This window comes from Mirounga angustirostris, unplaced genomic scaffold, assembly GCF_029215605.1.
Source record: "Mirounga angustirostris isolate CCGP_5_RB_7025 unplaced genomic scaffold, mMirAng1.0.hap1 SCAF_16, whole genome shotgun sequence".
NCBI classification, from domain to species: Eukaryota; Metazoa; Chordata; class Mammalia; order Carnivora; family Phocidae; genus Mirounga; species Mirounga angustirostris.
Genome location: NW_026991724.1, coordinates 571143 through 597155, shown reverse-complemented (window position 1 = coordinate 597155; position 26013 = coordinate 571143). Strand labels below are relative to the sequence as shown.

The 26013-nt window shown below is 50.9% G+C and overlaps 1 protein-coding gene across 1 annotated transcript in view; it reads right to left on the bottom strand.

Annotated features, from left to right (window-relative positions):
• Window positions 1-25497, bottom strand: part of LOC123855160 (transcription and mRNA export factor ENY2-like) — a 63284-nt gene extending 37787 nt beyond the window's left edge. The window contains exon 1 of the mRNA XM_064580177.1: window positions 823-25497. Within this exon, the coding sequence (XP_064436247.1) occupies window positions 20690-21043 (354 nt within the window). The 5' untranslated portion in view covers window positions 21044-25497 and the 3' untranslated portion in view covers window positions 823-20689. The remainder of the gene's footprint in view (window positions 1-822) is intronic.
• Window positions 25498-26013: the final 516 nt, after the last annotated feature.

The window sequence follows — 26013 nt, the reverse complement described above, 5'->3', positions numbered from 1 at the left end:
CACAGAGTCTAGAATCCTGCCATCAACACTCAGTGGCCTCAACCTTACACGGGGGTGGGGGTGGGGAGGCACAGAGAAGAGGTAAAGACTGGCATCCACCACAACCTCCTATTACTGCCCACGAGAAGGACCTAAGTAGTAAAATACCTTGGTCATTCCGGGCCTGAAACCTCTCAGCTGTAAAGGAAGCACAACTCAAGGTGCCTCCCCGCAAAGCCGCGGTCTCACCCCATGCAGGGAGTGCCTCCAAATCTTGTCCCTGCCTGTCCTGCTTCAGCCTCCAGTGTCCCTGGGAAGATCCCTCTGTCCCGATCCTCAGCTGCCCCCTTGGGCCTTGTGTTTCTTCCACAAAGTCTGAAAGCCTGCTCCCGACATGGGTGGGAACCCTCGCAGCCATCCAAAAATCACTACCTCAGCCCTCTCTACAGGAACCCCATGAAAACCTCTGCTCCTCTCCCCTTCCAGGAAGCCCACCCAGGCGGCGGGGAACAGGGTGACTCAAGGACGTGGGCCTCAGCACAGTGGCCACAGTGAGGGGTTGGGGCAAAGTGCAGAAGCACCAGCAGCACTTCTCCGGGTGCCCGCAAAATCCTCAAGGCAGGGAGCTGGCCACCGAGGCCCACAGACCACGTCATCCTAATCCCACTCTGAAGCTGGGGGTTTTCTCATCTTGTATGCTCCACAGGTGCACCCTGAAAACATCAAAACGAGCTGTCTTCCGTGGTTAGAGTAAATGTGAAATAGTCAGTACAGTGTCAGCCAGGAAACACCCACAAGAAGGCTCGGCCAATAGCACCAAAGGCAACGTCTTTAGAATCAAACCTGAGCGGGGCACGCCTGGGTGGCTCAGTCTTTAAGCGTCTGCCTCCGGCTCAGGTCATGGTCTCAGGGTCCTGGGCTCGAGCCCCGCATCGGGCTCCCTGCTCGGCGGGAAGCCTGCTTCTCCCTCTCCCACTCCTGCTGCTTGTGCTCCCTCTCTTGCTGTGTCTCTCTCTGTCAAATAAATAAATAAAATCTTAAAAAAATAAAATAAAATAGAATCAAACCTGAAACGTTCGGTTAGAAAATCAAGTGCAGGGGCGCCTGGGTGGCTCAGTCGTTAAGCATCTGCCTTCGGCTCAGGTCATGATCCCAGGGTCCTGGGATCGAGCCCCACATCGGGCTCCCTGCTCGGCAGGAAGCCTGCTTCTCCCTCTCCCACTCCCCCTGCTTGTGTTCCCGCTCTCTCACTGTGTCTCTGTCAAATTAAAAAAAAAAAAAAAAAAATCTTAAAAAAAAAAAAAGAAAAGAAAATCAAGTGCAGTCTATGGCCATACTACCCTGAACGCGCCCGATCTCATCTGATCTCGTTAGCTAAGCATGGTCGGGCCTGGTTAGTCCTTGGGTGGGAGAAAATAAAGTGCAACAACACTGAAGCCCGGATGAAACATAATAAATACTCCATATATGTAACTCAAATAGAAGTGGGAAAAACACATCTATTGATACTTATTAAAAACATACAACATTTCATGGGGCGCCTGAGTGGCTCAGATGGCAGAGCGTCTGCCTTCGGCTCGGGTCGTGATGCCAGGGTCCTGAGATCGAAACCCCGTGTCGGGCTCCTGGCTCGGCAGGGAGCCTGCTTCTCCCTCTCTCTCTGTATCTCTGTGTCTCAAATGAATAAATAAATTTTTAAAAATCCAAAAAACAAAAAACAAAACAAAAAGCAGCATGAATGCAAAAAAAAATTATAAAAATAAAAAAATCATACAATATTTCCAAGCTAAAGAATTCTGGTCAGAAATATGTAGATTTTCATGCCAGTTTGTTGTTGTTGTTGTTGTTGCTCTATAATCCAAAGTATTCTCTAAATTCACTCTATGACTGAATGACACAGACAAATTTGCTATTTATGCTTAAATCCAGGCAAGGATTAAGATTTGGCCTCACAAAGTTTTAAAATCTCTAAAGTTAAGCAACTTACGTAGTTCAGAATTCTCTATCTAGAATTTAGGAAAATCAATCCAAATTTTCTTCTCATTCTATTAAATTCAGATGCAACCTCTGTACCAAAACCAGCTCACCACTTAACGCACCACGCTGACTGGACACACTTGTCTCACACACACCGTGTGGACTGGATAATGAGCCACAAGATTCTCAGCTCACCCCATCGTGGAGGGAGCCTCATTCCCTGGAACCTCATTAGTGCTCCTACGCCCGCAGGGAATCCTGGGCCAATCCCCAACATGACCAGAGAAAAATACCCAGGGAACGTAAGAATTATGAGAAATATAAAATCACTGTTGTTTTAGGATATAGGGTTTTGTCTGGTTTTGTTATGCAGCAATTAACAACTGATACACATTTCATTCAGGACACGGTCTATTTTGAACAGTGCGGGATGCTACAAAGACACACATTGAGTCCTGAACACAGCACTGCCTTTAGGTCTACGTTTCTTCCAAATATCCCCCTCCTTCATTTTGCCCCTAAAACGGCACTGAGAGTACAGTCTGATCCTAAAGGACCTCGCGTTCCCTGTGAGGCTGCGAAGAGTCCCCACAGAGCAGAGGCCCAGGCCCGTCCTGGCTCCCTGAAGTGAACCCCCACCCACCGCCTCGTCACACTGCTTCCTTGTTACACTGAAAATGCTGGGCGTGTGCACGGCCCCCAGAAAAGTAGAACCAAATGCTGAATACTTGTGAATTCCTTTAGTATGAACCAAAGTGAAAAATACCATGTCAATTTTCAAATTTTAGCACAGAAATGACATTCCAAGATTTATTCCCAAACTTTCTGGAGGATGCTGGGAAACCTCTTTCAATAAGTAACAAGTCTGGAAGTCAAAATAATCAAGATTTAATAAAAGTGACACAAATCTCCTTCCCACTATCCACCCTTCCTGATTATGGACACTGCAGTCCTTTCAATTCTTTTGAACAGCCCCACCAGGACTGACAATTTTGTTGGCTGATTGAAGAGTTGAATTCTTGAAGTAGCTGAAAGATCTGGTGGGCGGGCGACTTCCAGACTGGACAACAGATCTGTGAATGGAACTTCAGGGATGGTGCAGTTGGTTGAGTGCCCGACTCTTGGTTTCGGCTCAGGTCCCGACCTTGGGGTTGTGTGATCGAGCCCCATGTCATCCTCTGTCTACGCTCAGCATGGAGTCTGATTGAGATTCTTTCTCTCTCTCTCCCTGTGCCCCTCCCACTCACGCTCTCGCTCTCGCTCGCTCTCTCAAATAAATAAAACTTTTAAAAAAATGGAACTTCAGGGCGCCTGGGTGGCTCAGTTGGTTAAGCGACTGCCTTCGGCTCAGGTCATGATCCTGGAGTCCCTGGATCGAGTCCCGCATCGGGCTCCCTGCTCGGTGGGGAGTCTGCTTCTCCCTCTAACCCTCCCCCCTCTCACGTACTCTCTCTCTCTCTCATTCTCGCTCTCTCAAATAAATAAATAAATCTTAAAAAAAAAAAAAGTAAAAAAATGGAACTTCAGAAACCTCAGATTCCATTTGATCGTAACGCGTCCTTGTGAATCTGGTGAACGTATGCTTAATTATGACAAGCGTTGCAAATAATTAAATATAGATACAAAATATAATAATATATATGTGTTACATATATTCTCCAATATCACTTGCCTATTTAATAACATTTCCATTTCAATTCAGTAGGTTTATCAAAGACCTGTGTTGAATCCCGAGGACAGAGCCATAAAACTACCTACAGGAAAAATGCAAAACACAGATCTGCAACCACTCTTTGATTCAGAAGAATGAGAACATTTGGCTCTGGGGGTGGGGGGGCTGAACCTCATGGGCAGGGGGACATCTCAACTGTGCTGAGGGACACTGTGAAATACAGAAGTGGCCACGGGGCTTTCTGAACCTTGCTTTCAAAAGCAACCAACACTGCCCCCCCCAACACACGCACACCAGGCCAACAGCAGAGAACAGGTGTGCTAGCTGGAGAAGGAGGGGGCTCTGGGAGTTCCCAACCGAGGCTCTTTCACGACAAACTGGCTTCAACATGCCTGCAACCAACAGACTCTTGCGAGAGACTGCAGCCTCCCTGACCGGGCCTCCCCGACCGGGCCTCCCCGACCAGGCGCCAGCCCCGCACGTGCCACGTGCTGCCAGAACACCCCCCGGGTCACAGCGTGCCGGTGCCTGCAACGGGACGGCACCTGAGACTTCGGGCTCACAAAGCAACTGCGCAGAGCTGGCTGTGCAGGGCACACCAGGCCCAGGCCCCAGGAGGATGGCCCCGGGAAAGGGCCAGACGGCAGAAGCCCGAGAGCCGCCCCCGGCAGTCTGGTGGGACACAGTCTGCGGTGGGCAGGCAGCCGGCCCGCGGCCCAACCAGCACACAGCCCTGGCCCTCACAGGGGCCTCCTCTGCCTCTCTCGGTCCCTGCACCCAGAGCCTCCCTGGGAGCCCACTGCCTCGCTGAGGAGGAGCAGGGACAGCGAGATCACGCAGGCCTGTGTGTGTCTTCACACGTCGGTCTGAACACCTATGCCAACTCTGAGTGCCCGGGCGTGTGGGCTTGCCATTCTCACGGGGCGGAGTAGTCCTCCTCACGGGTCACAGCTCTGTGCCCTGCTGACATGACCGCCCGTCCTGCTGGCCAGGCAGCGCCAGACACCCCCTCTTCGGCGCAGCTGGGCGAAGCAGCTCACAGCCAAACCTGAGACTACTCCAAAACCACCCAAGGGACCCAGATGTGGCTTCAGCTTTCCAACAATCCCTATAAATGCGCAGCGGCCCACAGCACCCCGTGGTGCCACCAGGGTGGCCCTCAGCCCCACGTCCCCTGACCCGGCCCCTTCCCAGCCCAATGGTCCACCTGCTTCTAGGGGCCATGGAAGGCAAAAGCTGTAGTGTGCTCATGACCAGGCCAGGCTCCATACCCATCGTCCCTGTGACATCCAGGGACTGCTCCCACATGGCCACCTGCCCAAAGGCAGAGGCTCTGGCCTGACACGGGCAGGCACCGCCCCCAGACGCCCCAAGGTAAGTGCTTGGGAAAGGGGTTCGTGCTTACAAATGCCTCTGAGATACACACGCTGTATTTTGGGTTAAAACCAGGTACCTTTGAGGAAAACGACACTAAAACAGTAACTCAACGGGCCCCTGGGTGGCGCAGCTGGTTAAGCATCCAAATCTTGGTTTCAGCTCAGGTCAAGATCTCAGGGTCCTGTGATGGAGCCCCGCGTCCCCGCGTCCCCAGTTCTCTGGCTCTGTGCTCAGCGGGGAGTCTGCTTGAGTTTTTCTCCCCCTCTTCCTCTGCCCCTCCCCAGTGCACATGCTCACACATGCACACTCGCTGTCTGAAATAAATCTTTAAAAAAACAAACGGTAACTCAAAGCTAAGTATCCCTTCTACATTCGTTTTGTTTTACTAAATACCAAAGCAAGCAGATTTAGCACGTGTGCTTGCCTTCGTGATGCGCACCTACCACTGCTGAGCCTCCTCAGGCTCCAGCAGCAGTTCCTAATTTAAACATCTGCTCCGTAAGAAACTGTGCCTGTGGTAAACTGCTGCTCCAGTCATCCGCTTTCCGGTTTTGTCCACACCCAGGGAGTTCTAAATCCAACCAGCTTCCAACCACTTTGTCCAAACCCATCCTTCCAAGGTTTTTCTGTGCAGCACCTTCTCTTGCTAAGTAATTTCTTGCTCTAAAGGAAAATCCAGGACAATCAAAGACCACAGAACAAAGGGGTGGAAGGACAGTAACCGAAGGCCCTCCTGTTTTCCTAAGGAAAGCGGACAGCTGTGTGCTGGCAGGATGTCAGTCCAGGTGTGGGCACCAGCCTGGAGAGGAAGAGGGAGCCCACTTGTCCCCCCACAAGCCACGAGGGACCCTGGCACCGTGTTCTAGAACACGTACAGCACCGCGACCACAACAGGTTCTTCCAGAAGACACATGAGGCTGGAACGCAAACAGAAAGCAGTGCAGCAATCCCACTCCTGGAGAGAAGCGCAAACTTGTCCATGAACGTTCAGCCGGCACTATTCATAATCCCCAAGGAGAGCCAACAATGCAGACGTCCGTCAACTGATGAGTGGATAAACAAAGGGTGGCGCTTCCACACCATCAACTAGGACTCAGTCTGAAAGGAGTGATGTCCCAACACACATTGCAACACAGATGAACCTTGAAAACTCGGTGGAAGCTCGGTGGAAGACGCCAGACACAAAAGGCCCCATACGGTGTGATCTGCTGGCAGGAGATGTTCGGAACAGGCAAGGCCACAGACACAGAACGCAGGTTCGTGGCTGCAGGTTACAAAGAACAACAGGGCGATCCTGGTGGCGACGAGCTGGGTCAGTGTCCTGACCCGGGGCTCAACCCAGGCAGCTGCACAGGTGAGCAAACTGCACCCAAAGAAACGCACATGCAACTGAAGCCGCCGTTCGGGGACAGCGGGAGTAAGATCAGAGGAGCATCCACCCTGCCATCCTGCCCTGGCTGTGGTAATGCTCACAGTTTTGCCAAATGCCACCACTGGAAAAGCAAGGCAAACTGTGTGTGACTGTGCAATGACCTCGAGAAAACCGAGAGACAAAAACAAAGCAGGGGAGCCAGGCCATGCCAACCCCAAGCCCCAGCTGAGCGCTTGTCCCCCAGGCAGGGCCCCTGTCCGCGGGACTACAAAGAGACCTCGTCTAGCTTCCAGTCCAGGAACAGGCAGCGGGGCCACCTCCGTCAGGGGTGGTGGAGAGGGCTCGGTGGTGGGGCGCTGTGGGCACGGGAATCAGTTCAGCCAGCTTCTCCTGCTTTGCGAGAGCCCTTGCGTCCAGGAGGGCAGACGTGGTTCTTCTACTCAGGGTTCAACATGCAGGCTGAGAGGACCCCGAGTTTGGAGGGAGCCACACAGCTCTGAGGAGTGCCACCTGGGTGTAGGGCCCGTGGGGAGCAGTTCCCAGAAGGGGCTAGAGGCCACCATCAGTGGCTCCCATGCCCCCCCACCGAGGGAGCTGTGGCCAGCCAGCACCTCTCCAGGACCAGCCTTGTCACTACCCTGGAGCCCAGCCACATCCTCAGCCCAGTGTGGACTGCAGGCAGTGGCCGCCTGAAGCCTCCCACCCCGTCCCATCAGGCAAAATGGTAAAAGGCTCCTACAATTCGATACTCAGGAGGCTTGGAGCCAATTCCCCCAACTAAGACCAGGGTCAGCGTCCGCTCTGAGCGCAGCTCCTCCTGCCGACTACTTAAGAAAATGAGTCACCCGAAGCCCACAGGTCACCCAGCTGTGTGGCAGTGGGGCCCACTGGCCCTCGCTCACCCGACCTCACTTCCTTCCCCTACAGACCCAAATACGGAAGAGAGGTTTAACCGAGGAGACTGTCATCTGGAGTAAGGTTTCCATAACTCTGGTGAAAGAGATTGCTGAGCATGGCCACGATGCCCCCGCAGAGCCCGCAGACGGCTCCTGTTCACCTGGCACATCTGCGAGCACACTCGGAAGGCCCAGGTAAGGACCCTCCCTCTGCCGCCAACTGACCCTGAGGCCCCACGGCTGCTCAGCCCAGCTCCACGCTCCAGTTTCCCTAGTGGAGAAAAATACATTTGGCAGTGACCGATCTCCTGACGAACAGGACTTACTGGGCATTAAAAACTGCTGCAGGAGAACAGAGCACGCGTGCCTATACTCCCTCCTGATGCACCAGGAGGGAGACGGACAGTTTCATTTCCACCAAAACTCTCTCAAATACTCACAAAAGGAACAGCTCACAAAGAGGGCAGCATGAAAATGACACCTAACTGAGCTATTCCTAAGAAACAGACTAACACTTTCAATGTCACAGTCTGGAGTGGTTTTCATCGGGCCCACCCCCGCCCTCGCAACAGACACGGGACACTGGTGGCCCCAGCTGGCAGACAGGGACGCGCACGGGTTCCCCTGACGCCAGCACACAAGTCCAGCGGAGCTGCTCTGGGGCAGGAAAGGGGGAGGGCAGTGCAGGCTGGAGGTTTGTGCCCCCACCCCAAGAAAGGGCTCTACAGGGTGACCAGGCTGACGCAGATCCTGCAGCACACACCAGCAGCCCCCAAACTCCGCAACACAGGAGGGGGCGCGGGGCTGCAGGTGCGCCTCGTCCTTGCCAGGCCTCTGCCCAAGGTCGGCGAGTCCTCACACTCACACGCCGAGTTCCCCCACAGAAACCAGGGAATCACGTCGACAGCAGGCGCACTGACCGGGGAAGGCAGCGTTATCAACATCAACAGCCAGGACATGACCCATCAAAATGCCCGTCTCCCACATTCTGCCCATTACACAACACCAAAGGCTGGGTCATCAAGAACCACTATCTATCTATCTATCTATCTATCTATCTATCTATCTATCTATCTATCTATCTATCTGAGAGAGGGCGAGAGCACGTGCACACGAGGGTACGCATGTTGGGAGGGGGTGCAGAGGGACAGAGGGAGAGGGAGAATCCCAAGCAGGCTCCACACCCAAGTGCGGAGCCTGAGGTGGGGCTTGATCCCATGACTCCAAGATCACAACCCATGCCAAAATCAAGAGTCGGATGCTCAACCAACTGAGCCACTCCGGCGCCCCAAGAACCTTTTTTTTTTAAAGTCCTACTGAAGCTCTCTGAAGTTGGAGCCAGAGAGCAATGGATTCCAGAACACAGCAGTAGGAGTAACGGTCTGCACTGAGCCCAAGGGCCTCCCCACTGATTCCCACTTCAAACCAAAAAACCACAACAACCAAGGACAGTACCTGACTCTCTCATAAAAGATTTTAAACATTCAATTCTGTGAAACATTACCACTAGAATTTACACCCTTAGGAGGAAAAGAACAAGTCAGCACATAACGAGATGTACTATATGACACTCCAAGCCTAAGAAAAAAGCCACACAATGCTGTCCTCTACGTAGAGGGTGAGGGAGCCACCCACCACCACACAGTACCATCCCCATCTTTTCCTCCATCAAGAGGGTGGAGGGAGCCACCTACAAGAGGGGTCTGCAAGAAGCCCAAGCAACAGGCCCACCGAGAGGGAGCCCCTGCTCTGGAACAAGGCGGTCAGCAGGTCTTCAAGGGATGGTCATGAGCACCAGCTGCTTGAACCAGGGACTGCTGAAAAAACAAAAGCCAAGATTTTTTTAAAGTCTTCAACTATTAGAGATACTTAAGTCTCAGCAGGCGGGACCCACTGGGTCAGCATGTGCAAGTACAATGACGTGATGTCTGAGATTTACTTTAAAATATTAAAATTAAAAAATTTTCAAAGAAAACAGACACAAATAAGCAGGGGAAGGGAACAGATATGGCAAAATGGAAGTGACTGTTGAAACTGGGCTCTCCAATTTTGTCAACTGTTAGTGGAAAGATAAATAACAACTTTAACTTTGATGTGAAGTCAGAAAGCTGCCCTGTCTCGGTGGTTCACTGAAAGTCATTCCCTGGCAATACACTGTCCATCCTCTCAGCCAAAACTGCTCATCCGTCCCCTACGAGTGTTCCCGCGTGACCCAATTCCATAGTGTCATTCAAGGATGGTGGCGTGCACACACACGTCGGAGGAAAGCCAGAGAAACCACAGTCGGTGTTTTCATTACAAAAAAATGAACATTCAGGTCATCGTCTGTGAGCTCTCCTACTGTTTCAGATCCCTGGACGGAAAGGAGACAGAACCGCTAGCCAGGGAGCCTGGGGCGGTCATAGGTAAGGAAAAGGCCTTCAAGGGTCATCCAGTCAAACTCAAAAGAGTTAGGTCACTTTCCCAAGATCCTAAACCAAGCTAATGGGTGAACTTGAACAAAAAAGCCGTATTTCCAAAATCATACCAGAGGAAGTGGTACAGCTATGGGCTAAGAGGCAGTATCTGTCCTACCAACGCTGGACCGTGGCCTCGCGGCACCTCCCAGCGAAGGGCTGCCAGCCATGCTGGGACAGAAGGCACCTGCCGTCGCGCATCCTGGTCCCTACCCACCATCAAGCACCGCGACCACAGCCAGAGCAGCTCCCCTTCTTCCCTGCGCTGTGCTGCCCCCTGCAGGCCCCCAGTGCTTGACTCACGTCCCAACCCCGGGGGCTCCACGGCTAAGGTGCAGGAAGCAGTGGAGAGCTCCCTGTTAGCCCCTTCCTCGTGACCAGGAGGAACATGGTCTGCAGGTACTGGAAAATCAACTTCAGAGTCCACACATCTCATTTCAGAGCGCAGGAAAGACCAGACTGTACCATTAGCTACGCTGCCGACCTCATCACAGACTTCCTGAACCACAGGAAAAGTGCCGTTTTAGAAAGCAGACATGTACAGATGAGATGCTAAATGCAGCTCACAACACTACCAGAATCCAGCCACTCCACAAAGAAAATAACTAGCACGTGACTAATACCAACGTCTGAAGTTCACGTTCCCCTGAGACGCCCCACACGGCAAATCACAACACTGGACTCTCACTAACACACTTAACCAGGGCCCCCCCGGGGGTGGGGGACTCCAAGAACACAACCTGGTGTGGAGCAAACACACCCTCTGACCTACCCTCGTACCTTCCACACTTATGAGATGGGTGTGATCAGCATAATTACTTATGATTAGAATTGTTGATTCTACTTGTTTCAGAAAACTAAGCCCCTCAGACACAGAGGTGACAGCTTAAGTCTCAGCAGGCGGCACCCACTGGTCAGGGTCAGGGTCCTGGACCCCAGCTCAAGTGACCGTCTAGACCAGCCAGCTTCTGGAGAAGAGCCTTAGGACCATCTGAATTCTATAAAACAGGAGCAGCTCTCCCCCCAACATGGAAGGAGGCCTCCCCCGCCACAACCAAACCAGACTGGCCAGTGGAGAGGTGGTCAGGTCTGCCTCTGAGCTGGGGGGTCCCATGCATCCTCCACCACCTACTGAGCCTCAGTTCCCCTTGCCTCATCCACCAAAGCAACACACACCCACTGCCCCCAGCTCTGATCTCTACCTGGTGGGTCTCCCTAATGCTCATGTCCCAAGACCCAAACTCAGTTCAAGTCTTGCTTTGATCTGGAAAAGTTCCCTAATGCTGCCTTTTTCCCGTCCCTTCCCTCCCCAAATCCTCACCTCCTCTCTGCAAATCTTCCTCTGAACCTGGAGTAACCATGGGTGTTACTGGACTATTTGTTAAGATGCCTGCACTAATGATAATTGAGGTGAACTGTGAGAACCTGAGGTCTACAAACAATTAATGCAGCACTAAGACCCAACAAGTACTTAAGAAAAGAAAACCCCAGCCTACAGGCAAGGAAAACAATCCCTAGATGCTCTGGGACAAACTCAGACTGACACACGATTGTGCTTGCCAGCACACGGACAAAGCATGTGGTGGGGCGGGGCGGGGGCAGGGGAGCGCCTCAATGTTGCAAAAAGACAAAACTTTTAAATAATTATTTTCCTGGTAATTTCCTTCACCTTCTCCCCTCCCCCATATCCTTCAAATATGTCCCTTATGCAGAAAAACTCTTTTTAAAAACCTTACTATCAGACTTGCAAATGCACAGTATTTTTTAATTTTTTTAAGAGAGGGAGGGGGAGGAGCAGAGGGAGAGAATCTCCAGCAGGCTCCACACCCAGCATAGAGCCCAACTTGGGGCTTGATCCCATGACCCTGAGATCACGACCTGAGCCAAAATCAGGAGTCCACCCAGGCACCCCCCAAATGTACAGTATTTTAACAGAAATCAACCAGATCTTGTGCTTACTGATCCTAGTTATTCTCTTCATCAAAAAAGTACTGAAAGAGAGCAGGGCTCAGCAACTCACGGCCATCATCTGTCTGCAAACACACTCCTCCTGGAACACAATCACGTTCTCCTGTCTCTGCACCCTCTGTGGCTAGCCGGCCCTGCTCAGAGCTGCCTTCCCCAGCAAAGCCCCAGAGAGGACAGACAGATGGCCGGAGGCAGCACGTGTGGGGAACGAGTGCTCCCCGACCCTTCTGGGCTGCACCACCCATGCAGCCTGTCCTGGGAAAACTGTCACTTGGGACATTTCGGTTCAGAGGAGAGGAGCCCCTCTAGACAGCCCTGATTAAAGAAAGCACTTTAGCACCTCTGTCCAGGTAAGGTATGGAAAAGACAAGAGTCAAAACACCCAGGTTCAAAAACCATGGGATTAGTATGTCCATTTGCATGTATAAACGATGACTTGATAAGCCCGGAGGTCCACCATCCCAGTGAGTGATGCTTCATCCCAATTCTTGATCCTGACACTGAAGCCTAATCACCATGACAATTTCCACAGAAAATAACAAAAATGTGGAGCTTAAAAAGATACTAAACTAAACTACGTGTTATTAAGGTACACATAATTCAGGTGGAAACAAAAGTAATAGGATTATAAAGCATGATTAACTAGCATGGTATTTTTTCAGGGCTTTCTTTAAAATACCGGTATACAAAAAGATCTTGAATATTAACAGCCTAAGAAAAACACATCTAGGGGCTCCTGGGTGGCTCAGTCGTTAAGCGTCTGCCTTCGGCTCGGGTCATGATCCCAGGGTCCTGGGATCGAGCCCCACGTCGGGCTCCCTGCTCTGTGGAGAGCCTGCTTCTCTCTCTCCTCCCTGCTTGTACTCTCTCTCACTGTCTCTCCTTTTCTCTCTCTCTCAAATAAATAAATATTAAAAGAAAAACACATCTAAATTTGTCCATAAGCCTGATTATGAACCTGGTGATAAGCAAACACAGTCTGAATTTAGCAGTGGCTAGAAGATCAAGAAGGGTGAGCAAAAGCACACCCTGCAGTCTGAGTCTCCAGGGGCAAAGACACACACACACACACACACACACACACACACAGGCCCTGACCTGCAGGCACCCCCACTGTGGTCAGGGGTCACTTCTGAGACAACCACAGCCAGGAAAAGCAGAACAGAGGAGAGGAGACACAGAGTCTGGAGGACTGAGAAAACGCTTGGGCACTGTTCTTCCCTTTTGTGCATGTTTCTGTGGGAGGTGTGGGACTGGGGAGATTTTGTCAAGGCAAAGTCCTTTCAGGCCCATGTCACCGTACAGGGTACAGACAGCACACGAGGAATCTAAGGTCAAGGTGCCTATGGCCACAGCCAAGCCCAGGCATGCTCGAGAAGGGCCAACCAGCAGAGAGAAGACTCAGCGCATGGAGTCACCTGTGCCCACTAATACTCTTCAAAAAGCTGGCCCTAAAATGTGTGTAGCTGGGACATGCCTGGAGAGCCTCTGTGACTGGGTCCTGGCAGGTGGGGACAGCCCCACGCCTGCCCCAGACTAGTCACGAAGCAGTTCCAGGAGCGGTCTGCAGTCAGCAGGGTACGGAAGGAGGCTGACCTGCATCTCAGCAAACCAGGCACACTTGGGCATTTTATCTCGTTTTAAAAAATCTAAGAATTTCTGAGATAGACTGTCTACCAGTTTCTAAGTGGAAGGAAAAATTTATAAGATAATTAAAAAAAGAAGCAGCAGCCCCAGCACCCCCAGTGCAAACCATGAACAGGGCTGTCAATAAGCCTTGAAGCTGGCTGGTGGGCTAAGAGCCCGGAGAGGCAGAGCCTGCATGAATCGACCGTGTGCGCAGACCGGACAGGGCATCCAGAAGCAGCTCCCGCAGTGAGCTCGGCAACAGTGCTCTTCCGAGGGCCACACCTGGGTCCTCTGCTCCCGTGGATGCAAACTCCCTCTGGACACAGTGCACACAGCCCCAGGTACGTCAGATGTGTGCCTGCGTGCCAGGGGAGGACTGGCCGTGAGTGGGGGGGGGAAGAGGGGGCAGACAGGATGTCACCACCATGGAGGCTGTAACTACTTCCAATGATTTCCTAAGATATAGAATTTTCATCTAAAAATTCTGAAAATGCAAAAAAAAAAAAAAATTTAGAAACCAACCTGCTGCAGGACCTAACCATTTCAGTTTCCAATCCTCATTTCTTACACACATACACCTTCATCTTTATTCACCAAACATTCTATTTTCTGCGTCCTGCACTGCTCAAGCTCTGACTCAGGTCCAAGTATAAATGAGCATCTATCAAAGCCTCCCTTCCACCAAGAAAGCCACCGTGAAAGATGCGATTTCTGGCATCCCAGCTGCAGAGTGACAGTGCATTTTTAACTCCTCTTCTCCTCAGCTGTGGATGACCATGAGCCTCGGTACCTGGCTGGCAAGCTACTCTGGGAGCACATGCGGCCACACCTGCATCCTTGGGGGTCTGCACGTGCTGCAGACCCACACTGAGGACACCGCCCAACCCAGGGAGGTGCCCTGGGCAGTGAAGAGTGGACATTTTTGCTGTAAGGCCAAGTAAGTCTTTCTTCAAAAACAAAAATCAACGGGACACGAGTTCATTTGCAGAACATCTAGAGAAAAGTGCAGGGCAACCTGACTGAGCTGCTGAATAGACAGCCACAGGCTGGCTCTCCCACCAGTTTGCTTTCTGAGGGGGGAGGCGGGTGAGGAGGAGGAGGAGGAGGAGGAGGAGGAGGAGGAGAAGAGTGCTAGAGAGAGCTGGTGGCAAATACACAAATCAGTTCTCACTGAAGTGACTGGCACTAGCACTGTAGGGTTCTGGCCTCGAGACAATGGGACCCGCACCCAGCACGTCATTCCTGAGGTCAGGGACACAGACAACTGAAGACAGTGAGGAGAGCGAGCAGACCTGCTCCGCCGCAGGTGCTCCAGAGGACAGCTCGCTGCACAGATGCACCAGCCAAGATGCTTATTGGCCCAGTGCCCAGGCCCTGAGCAGACTGTTCATCACCCATCCAAATAGGGAGTGCAGGGGTGGGCATCGGAGAGGGGACGGCCAGAAGGGAGGCACACCTGTTGGTCCACGCGCACCGTCGGAAGGAGTGACAGCTTCCCCACTGTAAAAGCCCCAACCTCACGCTTGTCGACAAAAAGATGGATTATGGCAAGAATTCTAGCTTACACGAGGCTATGTGATTTCCTAGTTACGTGAACAAGTGACTCACACGGGATGACATGCTTTCCGACACCAAAAGGAAGACGGAGTTAATCCTGCACAGAGGTCAAAAAGGAGGAGATGGTCACAAAGAACACCCAGGTTCGGGGAGGCTGTGGAACCCACCACACACAGCGTCCTCCCTCCCTGCAGGCGGGGTATCACCTTCATCTCAACAAGGGGGAGCATGCAGAGGCTGGGCAGGCTATCCAAGGGGGCTGCGGCCCGGGGAGCAGCCCAGCCCAGCCCAGCCCCACATTAGATCCATGTCCAAGCGCCCTCACCTTGGCAGCTGGTTCTAGGTGAACACATGTCCTCAGCTGGCCTGGGAAGCAGAGCCTCAGGACTCTTCCAGAAGAAACCTTCACAGGAAGAGGAAAAGCTCCCTGCACCCAGACTCATTGCCTTGGGCTGCCGAGTCCTGTGAACCAGTATGGAGCCAGCCGGACTCAGGGTTTGAGGCATCCCCCACGAGCAGCCCCAAGGACAGCAGACACAGCTCTGGTTCCACACACTGCTGCATTCATCTGTCCAAAGCCAGAAAGAAGCCCCACCAACAGGTTTGTTGGGGAACACAGTCCACTGAACCCATCTTTCAAATTCTCATCTCAAGAAACTGAGGCCCTTCAGTGACTCCGATTCAGGCTGGAGGTATTTGCTGTGGGTGTGTGTGTTTTCACCGAACTTACCTCATCATCAACTGTTTAGTGAACATTCTCAGCCCCACGAACAGAGGTGACGGGCAGGAGAAAGCCAGGAGACCTCTGAGCCATGCGTCACTCACTTGGTGACCACAGTGCAGCCATTCAAGCTCTCTGGGCCGTGGCCTGGCCATGGCAGTCGAGGCACCTGAGTAAGCTCAAGGGTACATTCTTTGGCGGCATTCCCTGAGACCTGGGACAGGTGCTGCCCCACCTCCTCCCTCCTTTCCCTGGGGCCCTCAAAAGGCACCAGAAATGTTAAAGGCTAACGGCCACTGCAGGGGACACCCCAAGCAGAGCTGAAAGAAATGTGTCAGTCTCTGCTTCACCTGAAGTCCTAGACTTGCAGCCTAGCCAAGAAGGACAAATAATCAACGAAGCCATTTATTTAGTCCTATGCCATGTCAATACCTCTTTCTTGTCTGGATTTTCAACTTTCACACCACTGTCAGTTATTAAAAGTTACTGAAAACACCTGATTATCAGTAAAGCGCTAACTCAGGCCTGGCTCATACTCCCCATCACCCTAGAGCTGCAGTCCCGACTTGGCTTGGCTCAAGGGGTCTGGAGACAGGAAGCGGAAATGAAGTGTGGTTTCTCTTTGTAAACAACTCTTTAATGTGGAAACAGCAGTACGTTTTTACTGTAAAACACTTAGACAATACGGACACATGAGAGGAGAACTAAAGACGAAGCCCCACCACCCATGTCTCCCAGCAAGACACTGCTGTGCTTTTTTTAAAGTAGGCTCCACGCCCAACATGCAGCCCAACACGACCCTGAGATCAAGACCTGAGCTGAGATCAAGAGTCGGACACTTAAGAGAGACTGAGCCCCCCAGGCTCCCTGGTGTGCATTTTTTTAGCCAAAAAACGAGATCACACTGAACCTGCTGCTTAGGGGGCTTAGGTTTCTGAACCAACGCTCCCCACCTCTCCACTTAAGATTACAAGTGTTACGCCAGAGCAAACTTTCTCTCCATCAACTCGGAAACACAATTCATGACCCAGATCTGCTGTGCCTGGTTCCACACTAGCTTATAAAATGGCAAGGACCCATAATCCTGACCTGGTTCCACTGCTCAGCTGAACAGGAAAAGAGCCAGAATGGAATGATTCGTCTGTGCCAAGGTGCCACAGAATGTGCACAGGCTATCCTCAGTCACTGGCTCTCCAGCGGGACTGACCCACATAGTTAACACAGAATGATGACCCTGCAAGAGGCTCCGACAGAGGCATTCAGTTATGGACTCCCCACTGGACAGCTCCTAACGGGACGAACAGGGAAATCACAAGCTCCCTCCCAACTCGGACAAGTCCCTGTGGCTCTGCTGGTTGTCTGATCTTCAGGCAGCCTGAAGAGTGACCAGCAGCCACTTGCCATCCGGAAATATGTGCCTGTGACATAGGCAAAAGAGATGCTGTGGTGCTGATTAAGGTCAGAGACAGGGTATGGGGACCAAGGGCATCTGGAATATAAACTAAGGGAGGAACCACAAAGGGAAACGATCATTTTGTGGTTAAAAGTTGAAAGAGAACAAAAATCTACCAGGAGTGACGTGATTTAAAGTTCCCAAGGAAATCCAAAAGCTTCCTCCTGGCTGTGACTGGCTCCTTGGGGGGGACACCAACAACCCCCCATGTACACATGGACGCCTCCGTGCAACGGGAAGTGACCCTGGAAGGTACACCAGAACAAGTGGAGGCTGGCAGCCAGGGCCAAGGTGAGACCCCACGGGTGTCAAGTGGACAATCAGATGGGCGAAAACGAAGAATCTGAGCCAGGCAATGATGGCACCAAATGGGCATGTGTGTGGATCCCACCCCGCCCCCGCCTTCCTGTCCCCATGACAATGTCCATGAATTCCAGGCAGAGAGGTGACCACATTTCACACCCACTGGCACCACACAGGAATTTCCCATGCTTTGTATCTGTCAATCTCAGCTCCCCTTGAAGGAGACACTCCAGTGAAATCAACTGGCAAGATGAAGAATCCAGATGGTTCCGACCCTGTCCTGGATCAGGGAAGGATATTCTCAGGCTTGTCTCAGACCCCACCCGCAGACCCTGAGGCCTGGAGCACTCCGGGGAGGGACTGACACGACTGTTCCAGCCAAGCCCAGAGGGAGCCTGGTGACAGGTGGACAGAGCTACCCATGCACAGCCTTCCGGAATTCTGGGACAGATGGATCTTCACGTGGGGACACAAGTCCAAGCACACCTCGGGGTGCCTCGGTGGCTCCGTCAGTTGAGAAGCCCACTTTTGGGTTTGGCTCAGGGTCCTGAGAGATCGGACTCTGCACTCAGCATGGAGTCTCACTGAGACTCTCTCCCCCCTGCCCTCCCTCTCTCTCTAAAATAAAATAAATAAAATCCTTAAAGAAGAAGAAGAAGAAGAAGAAGAAGAAGTCGTCCAAGCACACACCTTGTAAAGAAGGCTAAGGTGTCTGGGAACATACCCGCCTTTTGTGCAGGCAGCCACTTGCACTGAACTGGTTCTGAGCCAGCAAGATTACAGTGTGAGTCAGTCACCCAGGTATCAAAATACAGCGAGATCCAGAACACAACACCTATCTCCGCAGACCAATACGGAAAAAACAATGACAAAATCTCAACTCCAGAGATCAGGGGCAGAACAATGAGAAGGGTGCCTCTGACCAGATCAAATACGGGGCGCTGACCAGATCAAATACGGGGCGCTGGCACAGATGGGGGTGACTTGGGGGGGTCAGGGGAGAACAAAAAGATTCACTGTGGAAAGGGGCAGAGTAGGTCTTACCAGTTCTCATCACAAGAAAACAACAGTGACTCCGTCAGATGATGGATGTGGGGTAAATCCACCGTGGGATCACCGCACGATACACACATAACCCTAACCCTACCCCTAACCATATGCAGGGTTTTAAGTAACTGTATCTCAACAGAACTAGGGGAAACATCATCCAAACTTTAAACTGGAAAGGGAGAGGAGACGATGTTTTGCTGCCTCCTGCCACAAGCAGATGGCCTCTGGCCTCACACGCACACTCTACAGAAATCACGTCTAACGGTCGGCAGCCAGAAGCACGGGAAGTCAGTGAGCTGTTCATGGCCTGTGTGGGCACGTGCGTGCGTGGGAACATGTGAAGAGGTGGCTTTTCACGGTAGAGTCTGTGTGAGAGAAGGGAGAGCTTCCAGAACATAGTGACGGTCAACAAGGAGACTTGAGACTGCCTTTCCCTGGGGTCTTTACAAAACAATAAAACACCCACCTGTTCACATCCTCAATTGGCAGGGAAGGTGTTCAGCTTCCGGGAGGAATGTGCCCACGAGAGCCCTAGGTATGATAAAAATGCCCACCTCACAGCAAGTCAGACTGGAGGGTGACTGGTTCTGCTGGCCACCAGCAAGAGATGCATAAAATCAGAGAAGGCAAGGTCCAGGTGTCAAAGCGATTTACATTTCTGCCTTCAGAAACGCAATTTATGGGGCGCCTGGGGGGCACAGTTGGTTGAGTGTCTGACTCTTGGTTTCAGCTCAGGTCGTGATATCAGTCCTGAGATCGCATCGGTTCCTCGCTCAGCGGGCAGTCTGCTGGAGATTCTCTCTCTGCCTCTCCCCTGCCTCGCACACGCTCTTCCTCTCTTAAATTAACAGATAAAGCTTTAAAAAAAAAAAAAAACAACAACAACAACAACAGAAAAAAGGAAATGCAATTTATTGCCAACTATTAAACAAACAAAACATGTTTTATGGTATTTGTAAATTTATATTCTCCTCATTATTCTCTCATCAGACCACTGAGTTATTTGAGAAAACACTGATTAAATGTTTTGTAGGCCACCTTACAAACAAAACCTTTCTGATACTGTTCTGCGGTAACTTTTCTGAAAACAAAATTTCAAGAGAAGGTTCCAATTCTCCATGGCTAAGAACAGATCTCCAGTGGTTTACAACCAGAGCGCATGAATGGACACCTTGCTTACAGCCGAAGACAGAGAACGTTCTGATCTGCCCCATCTACCACGACCAAACAGATGGCCATCACACTCTTGAGGATCTTGGCCTCTGGCTGCGAAGCCAGACCAAGCTCCCCCCAACCCAGAAAACTGGGGAAAGGCCATTCTGCAAGTCAACAACCACCACCGCAGTTCTTCCCTCGCTGTGCAGAGAGGAGGCACAAGAAGAACCTGGAGAAGCCACATGTCCCCGTGGCTGGGCCGAGAGCTGCTCTTTGTGGTCTCCTCAGTCCCACTGAGCGAGAAAGGAGAAGCCAGAGGTCCTGTTCCCAACAACAAATATGATCAAAGGACCATGTCTGCCTTCTTCACTCAAAGGTTCTCAAAGACTTCAGAAACATAAATTCATTTTAGTACAACCCATCAGCCATGGCCTTTGAAAGAAAACAACCCCACTCAGCACCATTCTTCATCTTTTGGTAACAGAAAGCCCGGTGCTGGTAGTGACAGGACTGTGTGGAGAACCTGCTGCTGGGTGACATGGGGACAAGGCGCCCCGAGGGGACCACAAGGTTGGTGCCTCAGCCAGACATGAATGTTAGGCTGCCACCACCTACTTTCCAGGAGACCTCTCTCAGTCCAATCACACGGGCTTGTGCGGGAAGGACCACCGCCCAGACACAACACAGGCAAACTGGGACAGTGAACTATCTCCAATATGGGTGCCGCTTGGTCATTCTCATTTCTGTCAATGCCACGAGCTACCCCAGGGTCACCAAACCTCTACAACAGACTGTGGAGGGTCAAACTTTAATATCTGAGCTAATCTCATTAGAGAAGAAGGAACTCTAAGCCCTCTCAATCGGCTTTAAAAAGTTACGGACTACAATCTCAACGAAGTCATGGAAAGTAACTGGCTTTGTCCTATTTGCCAAAGCCAAAAGGGGTGCCAGCGTTTCCTTATTGCTCCTCAGATTTTCATGTTTTATTTATTTATTTTTCATTCATGAGGTATTTACTAAAATAACACATTTAGGGGAAAAAATCAATACAATGTATATATACATCATTAGTGAAAACTGTATACCATCATACATAAAAGGATTTTATTTTGGGAAAGTGATTCCTAATTTATGGCAAGTTTTACTTTCAGAAATAAAACCACAAAACAACACAATCTCATCCAGTCTGAAAGGCTGGCATGCTGAGCAGGGAATGTTCTTATTCTTTGTAGGAGCTCCTTCTTTGCACTGTCAGGTACCAGGGCTCTGCCTTTTGGTGTGATTTCAGCCACCAAGTCATCAACAGTAACATGTTCTAGTCCTTTTTCTTTAACTACCTCTTTACAGTGTACCTTCAACTGGTCCTTCCAGCCACATTCAATTAATTTAGCTCTCAGCAACTCTTTGAGATGTTCTCTTTCTCCAGTTTCTATCAACTTTTGGTTAATCGCTGCTCTCATCTGCGCATCTTTGTTCATCTTGCTAACCTACCACACTCTGCGGCTACCCGGACCTAGACCCTCAGTAGCTCCAGATTTTCATGTTTTAAGTAAAGCCCTTACTGATTAAAAAATACTGGACTTCAGATGAACAATTTATCTACTTTTAATGTGGGCCAAAAAAATAATAAACTCCACAGTGCAAAAATGAATTCTTGTGGAGAACCACATTTCCAGAAGTTAGGTGACGAAGAGTGACAAGGCCGTAACCTTTCTTCCTTCCCAGCAGCAGGACATCGAGGCTTTCAAAGGCAGAACAGGCAGTCCCAGGGAACCTGCCCATGCTCCTCCTTGCCCCCAACGGGGACACGACCGCTCACCAAGGCCTTGCTGCCCACAAGGCACCCTGTCCTCAGCTTTGGCGGCTGAGAACGGAGAAGCCAGCACGCCCTGGGGCAGAGGAGGCCTTCTCTTCCCTACAAGGATCGCTGCAGGAATGGGGCACTGGGAACGGGGGCACTGCTCACACGTGCCAGGGAACAGTGTTTCTACAAGAAGCCTGCAGGACCCATGTAATGACGGAGGTGCAAATCCTGACCCAGTGCAATCACCTCTCACCTTCTGGTAGGTGCAAAGAGCAGATAACTTTTACAAGTTACAAACATTGTTATTTAAGAAAATATGGCCTTGACAAGCACAGATTATATCAAGCCAAAACAAAAACCCCAGTCATTTTCAGACAATACAAGGACTTCTTTTACACAGCATGTTCATAAACTGGAAACCCAAGGACTGCGGCCCATCGCTGGCCACCTGCAGGCAAGCGGACGTCTAGTCCTGGTGGCATGCCCCAAGTGCACGCCCCCGGCAGCGAAGACACCCTAAATCATTCGCTAACACCCGAGGTCAAGAGGCAGGAAGGGCTTCAGGTATCAACACAGAGTCTGCCGGGCCTCCCAGCACCAGCTGTGGTCAGAAGCTGAAGGCGCCCCACGCAGAAGGCCCTGTGAGGAGCCAGCGGACAGCACGGCAGCCAGGCAGGGACCCGTGAGGCAGAAGAGCAGGGAGAGACCGACCATGACCACGCCGGCTGGCAAGGGTGAAGGCAGGCACAGTGCCAGGCAGGAAAGGCACACAAGATTTCTGGGCCATAACACCAAGTTAAAGAAACAACACAGCCAGTCCAATGACTAATGCAGGCGGAATGTAAACACAGGGGAGGAAGGGTCAGGAGGCCGGCTTCTGGAAGAGCCACACTTGCTCCCTCCACTCCCTCCGCTCCCTCCTGCATGGAGAAGACAAGGCAGGTGGGACGCCTGTGAGGGGGGAGGAGGGGCTCCCGCAATTTGTGAGTCTGAGGCACTTCTATTAAGACTGCACCCATCTAGTGGAACACTGTCGTAAACGTTCACTTGGGGGGAAAAAAGGACTGTACTTCTTTGGGTTCTTTTTTTTTTTTTTTTTAAATAATTTCCACTGATAAAAAAGTGCAGAGTTCCTGTATACCCTCCACTAGGCTTCCCCTAACATTAAAACCACACATCATCACAGTGAAATGATCAACTCCAAAGACCCACAGATACCATGCTATTAAAAAAGCACAGGCCTTACTCCAATTTGACCACCCTGCTCCAGCTCAGGCCCCGGGCTATACTTAGGGTCACATTCCCTTGTTTTCCTTGTTACTTTTTAATGATATAAAATGAAACAACAGTGGGGCGTCTGGGTGGCTCAGTCGGTTAAGCAACTGCCTTCGGCTCAGGTCATGATCCTGGAGTCCCGGGATCGAGTCCCGCATCAGGCTCCCTGCTCAGCAGGGGGTCTGCTTCTCCCTCTGCCCTCTTCCCTCTCGTGCTCTCTCTCTCATTCTCTCTCTCTCAAATAAATAAATAAAATCTTAAAAAAAAAAAAGAAACAACAGTATTTAAAATGACATGAAACAGAGCGGAAGCAGTTTCTTCTTTGCATGCAGGTCTATCAAACATGCACAGAATTTACTTAAAAAACAAAAAACCCTCAAGAGAATTAAAAAGTCAGAACGCTATGTGTGTGTGTCAATGGGAATATTTAGATCAGAGAAGACATAGTTTGAAGGAAATTATCCAGAGGTGTGTAGAAGTCCCCTTGGGTCTTCAGAAAGCAGGAAACAACCCAGGGGCAGGCAGGGAAGCACGCACAGATGAGAGGCAGGGCTGGGCTCCGAAGGCCAGAGTGCAGCACAGGGCGAGCATTAACCCAAAACTGAGCGAGGCCCTGGCCTGCCTACATCCTAAATGCAAGGCCTGAAAGGAGCAAACTGTTTCCAAGAACTAACTGGATTCCAGAACAAAGCCCAGGAAGATTTACAGGAATACAAAACTATGCAGCACCCAACGAGGCAAAACTCAGCGTCTGGCATCCAGATACTCCCAGACATGAAAGCTGGAACGATCTGAGCAAAAAATCAATAGCATGGTACAAAATAAATATACATGAGTCCATACCGACATCAATAAATCACGGAAGAAACAAAGAAGTGGGCTGAAACACAAACCTTCCCCACAAGGAGACGCTCCCCTCCCCTTGCTTGTGTGCTAGGCTGTGGGCCTGCTCTGAAGGACAGAGGACAAAAGCGGGGCTGTGACTACACCATGCAGGAACCTGGCAGTTGCCCCCATGACCAGGTGGCCGAGGCGAGCCCCCACAGGCCACGGGACAGCACACACCCCAGACCGGATGTGAGGAGAAGACACACCCTCTCTGTGGTCATCTCTCCCCAAAACCAAAAACCCAGTCTACGAAGAAAACGTCACACAAACCCAAAAAGAGGACATCGTACAGAACACTGGCTGGAGCTCCTGCAGACTCCCAATGTCATGAGGACCAGGAAAGACTGAGAAGTTGTCCCCGAACAGAGGAGACCCAGGAGACAGGACGATCCAATGTGCTGGATGCGGTCCTGGGACAGAGAAGGGACATTAGTAGGAACAGAGGAAATCTGAATAAAGTCTGCACTTGTACTGAGAGCAATGCACCGATGATGGTTGCTGTTTTAAGGAAGGTATCATAATAACATGAGGTGTCAGCACTGAGAGGAAGCCGGAAGAGAGGTGTACAGGAACTCTCTATTATCTTTATAACTTTTCCAAAAATCTGAAAAGTTTTCCAAAATAAGAAGCATACTGAAAAAAATAGCCCCAGGCATGCAATTAAGAAAATAGAGCACATAATAAGAAAAACCAGTCAAGCGAAACCAACCCGGAGTTGACACAGATGGCAAAATTAGCAGATGCAGACATCAGTCAGTTAATACATGTGAACTAGAGACATGCTAGGTAGGAGCCTCTGGGGGTGAAGACTATGCCCGTGGGACAGGAGACACACACCAGGTGGGACTGCCAGCAGCAGAAGCATTCAGAAGCGAAGACCGGGGACACTGAGCACAGATCAGAGGGGATGCAGAGCAAGAGCAAGTTAGGGTCAGCAAGTGGGAAGCTGCAAGCACCTCAACAGCCGAGCACTGGTGGCCCCACAGGGGTGAGGGGCAGAAAGATATCTGAAGAAGTAAAGCACAGAAAGTTCAAATTCTGACGGAAAACCCGTAAACTCGGAGATCCAAGGCACTCAGTGAAACCCAAGCAAAGAAACATGAAGGACACCACACCCCAGGCCACCCCCAGAGAGCAGCCAGAGCAGAACCAGCAAGCAGAGGAGGGAGACGGGACGGCAGCAGGTGCTCGTGGGGAATATGGTGAGCACATGCCAGGCAGCATCCGTGGAGAACTGCAAGAAAACATCCGTCGTCCTCCAACTCAACAGCCACCGAAAATCTTCCACAGGTGCTGCTGAGGCTCACACAAGTCTATGAAGATGCGCACCAGCACCACGGCGCACTCCAGATGGGAGGGCTGCAAGTATGGGAACTGTCGGGTAAGGGTGGTGATGGGGTCCTTCCACGGGAGGGAGAGGACTCTGGGTGCAAAGAGAAACCTTCACCAGAAGTGCAGAGCACCAGAAATGACAAGGACACAGCAAATACGTCAGACCTTCCTTCTGAAGACGGTCTACTGTTTTGACAAAAACAACAGCAACCTGGTCCATGCAAGTAAAATGTATGGCAACAGCAGGTAGGCTGGGGGAGGAGACGTGGAAGGACACCATTCTAAGGTCCTCACGCTATGAAAGTAGTACTTGACAGTACATTTAAGCCCAATCACATCAAAAATCATCTAAACACCCATTAAAAGGGAAGACTGTCAGTTGGTTACACTCCTTACTAATTTTCTTTCCGTCTGAAAATTTTCAAAATACAAGTTTTTTGAAAGTATATGGATGGTGGGGCACCTGGGTGGCTCAATTGGTGAAGCGTCTGCCTTCGGCTCAGGTCATGATCTCAGGGTCCTGGGATCGAGTTCCACACTGGGCTCCCTGCTCAGTGTGGAGCCTGCTTCTCCCTTTCCCTCTCCCCACTCCATGCTCACTCTGTCTCAAATAAATAACCAAAATCTTTAAAAAAAAAAAAAAAAAATTGGAGGACAGGAATAGCAACCATGTACTTTTTTTTTTTTTAAGATTTTGTATTTATTTGACAGAGAAGGAGAGAGAGAGAGGGAGAATGAGAGGGAGAAGCAGGCTTCCCGAGGAGCAGGGAGCCCAATGCGGGACTTGATCCCAGGACCCTGGGATCAGGACCCAAGCCAGAGGCAGCCGCTCAACCAAATGAGCCACTCAGGTGCCCCCCACCACTTTTTTTTTTAATTCTTAAAATAAGAAGGAAAGGCACGTGAAAGTTGGCTTTTAAAAGATGGGACTTGTTAAGTTCAGAAGAGAAGTAGCAAATATAGCCAAAGTGCCCTTCTTCAGAGGCCCTCACCATTGAAACAACACAAAGAGAAATTTTGAATCACCCTTAGATGTCTTTGCTGGACAGTGCTATGCCAAATTCCCTCATGAATGTCAGGCTGAAAGACAAAGTGTAGTTACCCCAGGACCCGACCAAGACCACCAGAGGTCAAAAGTATTGGGACTTT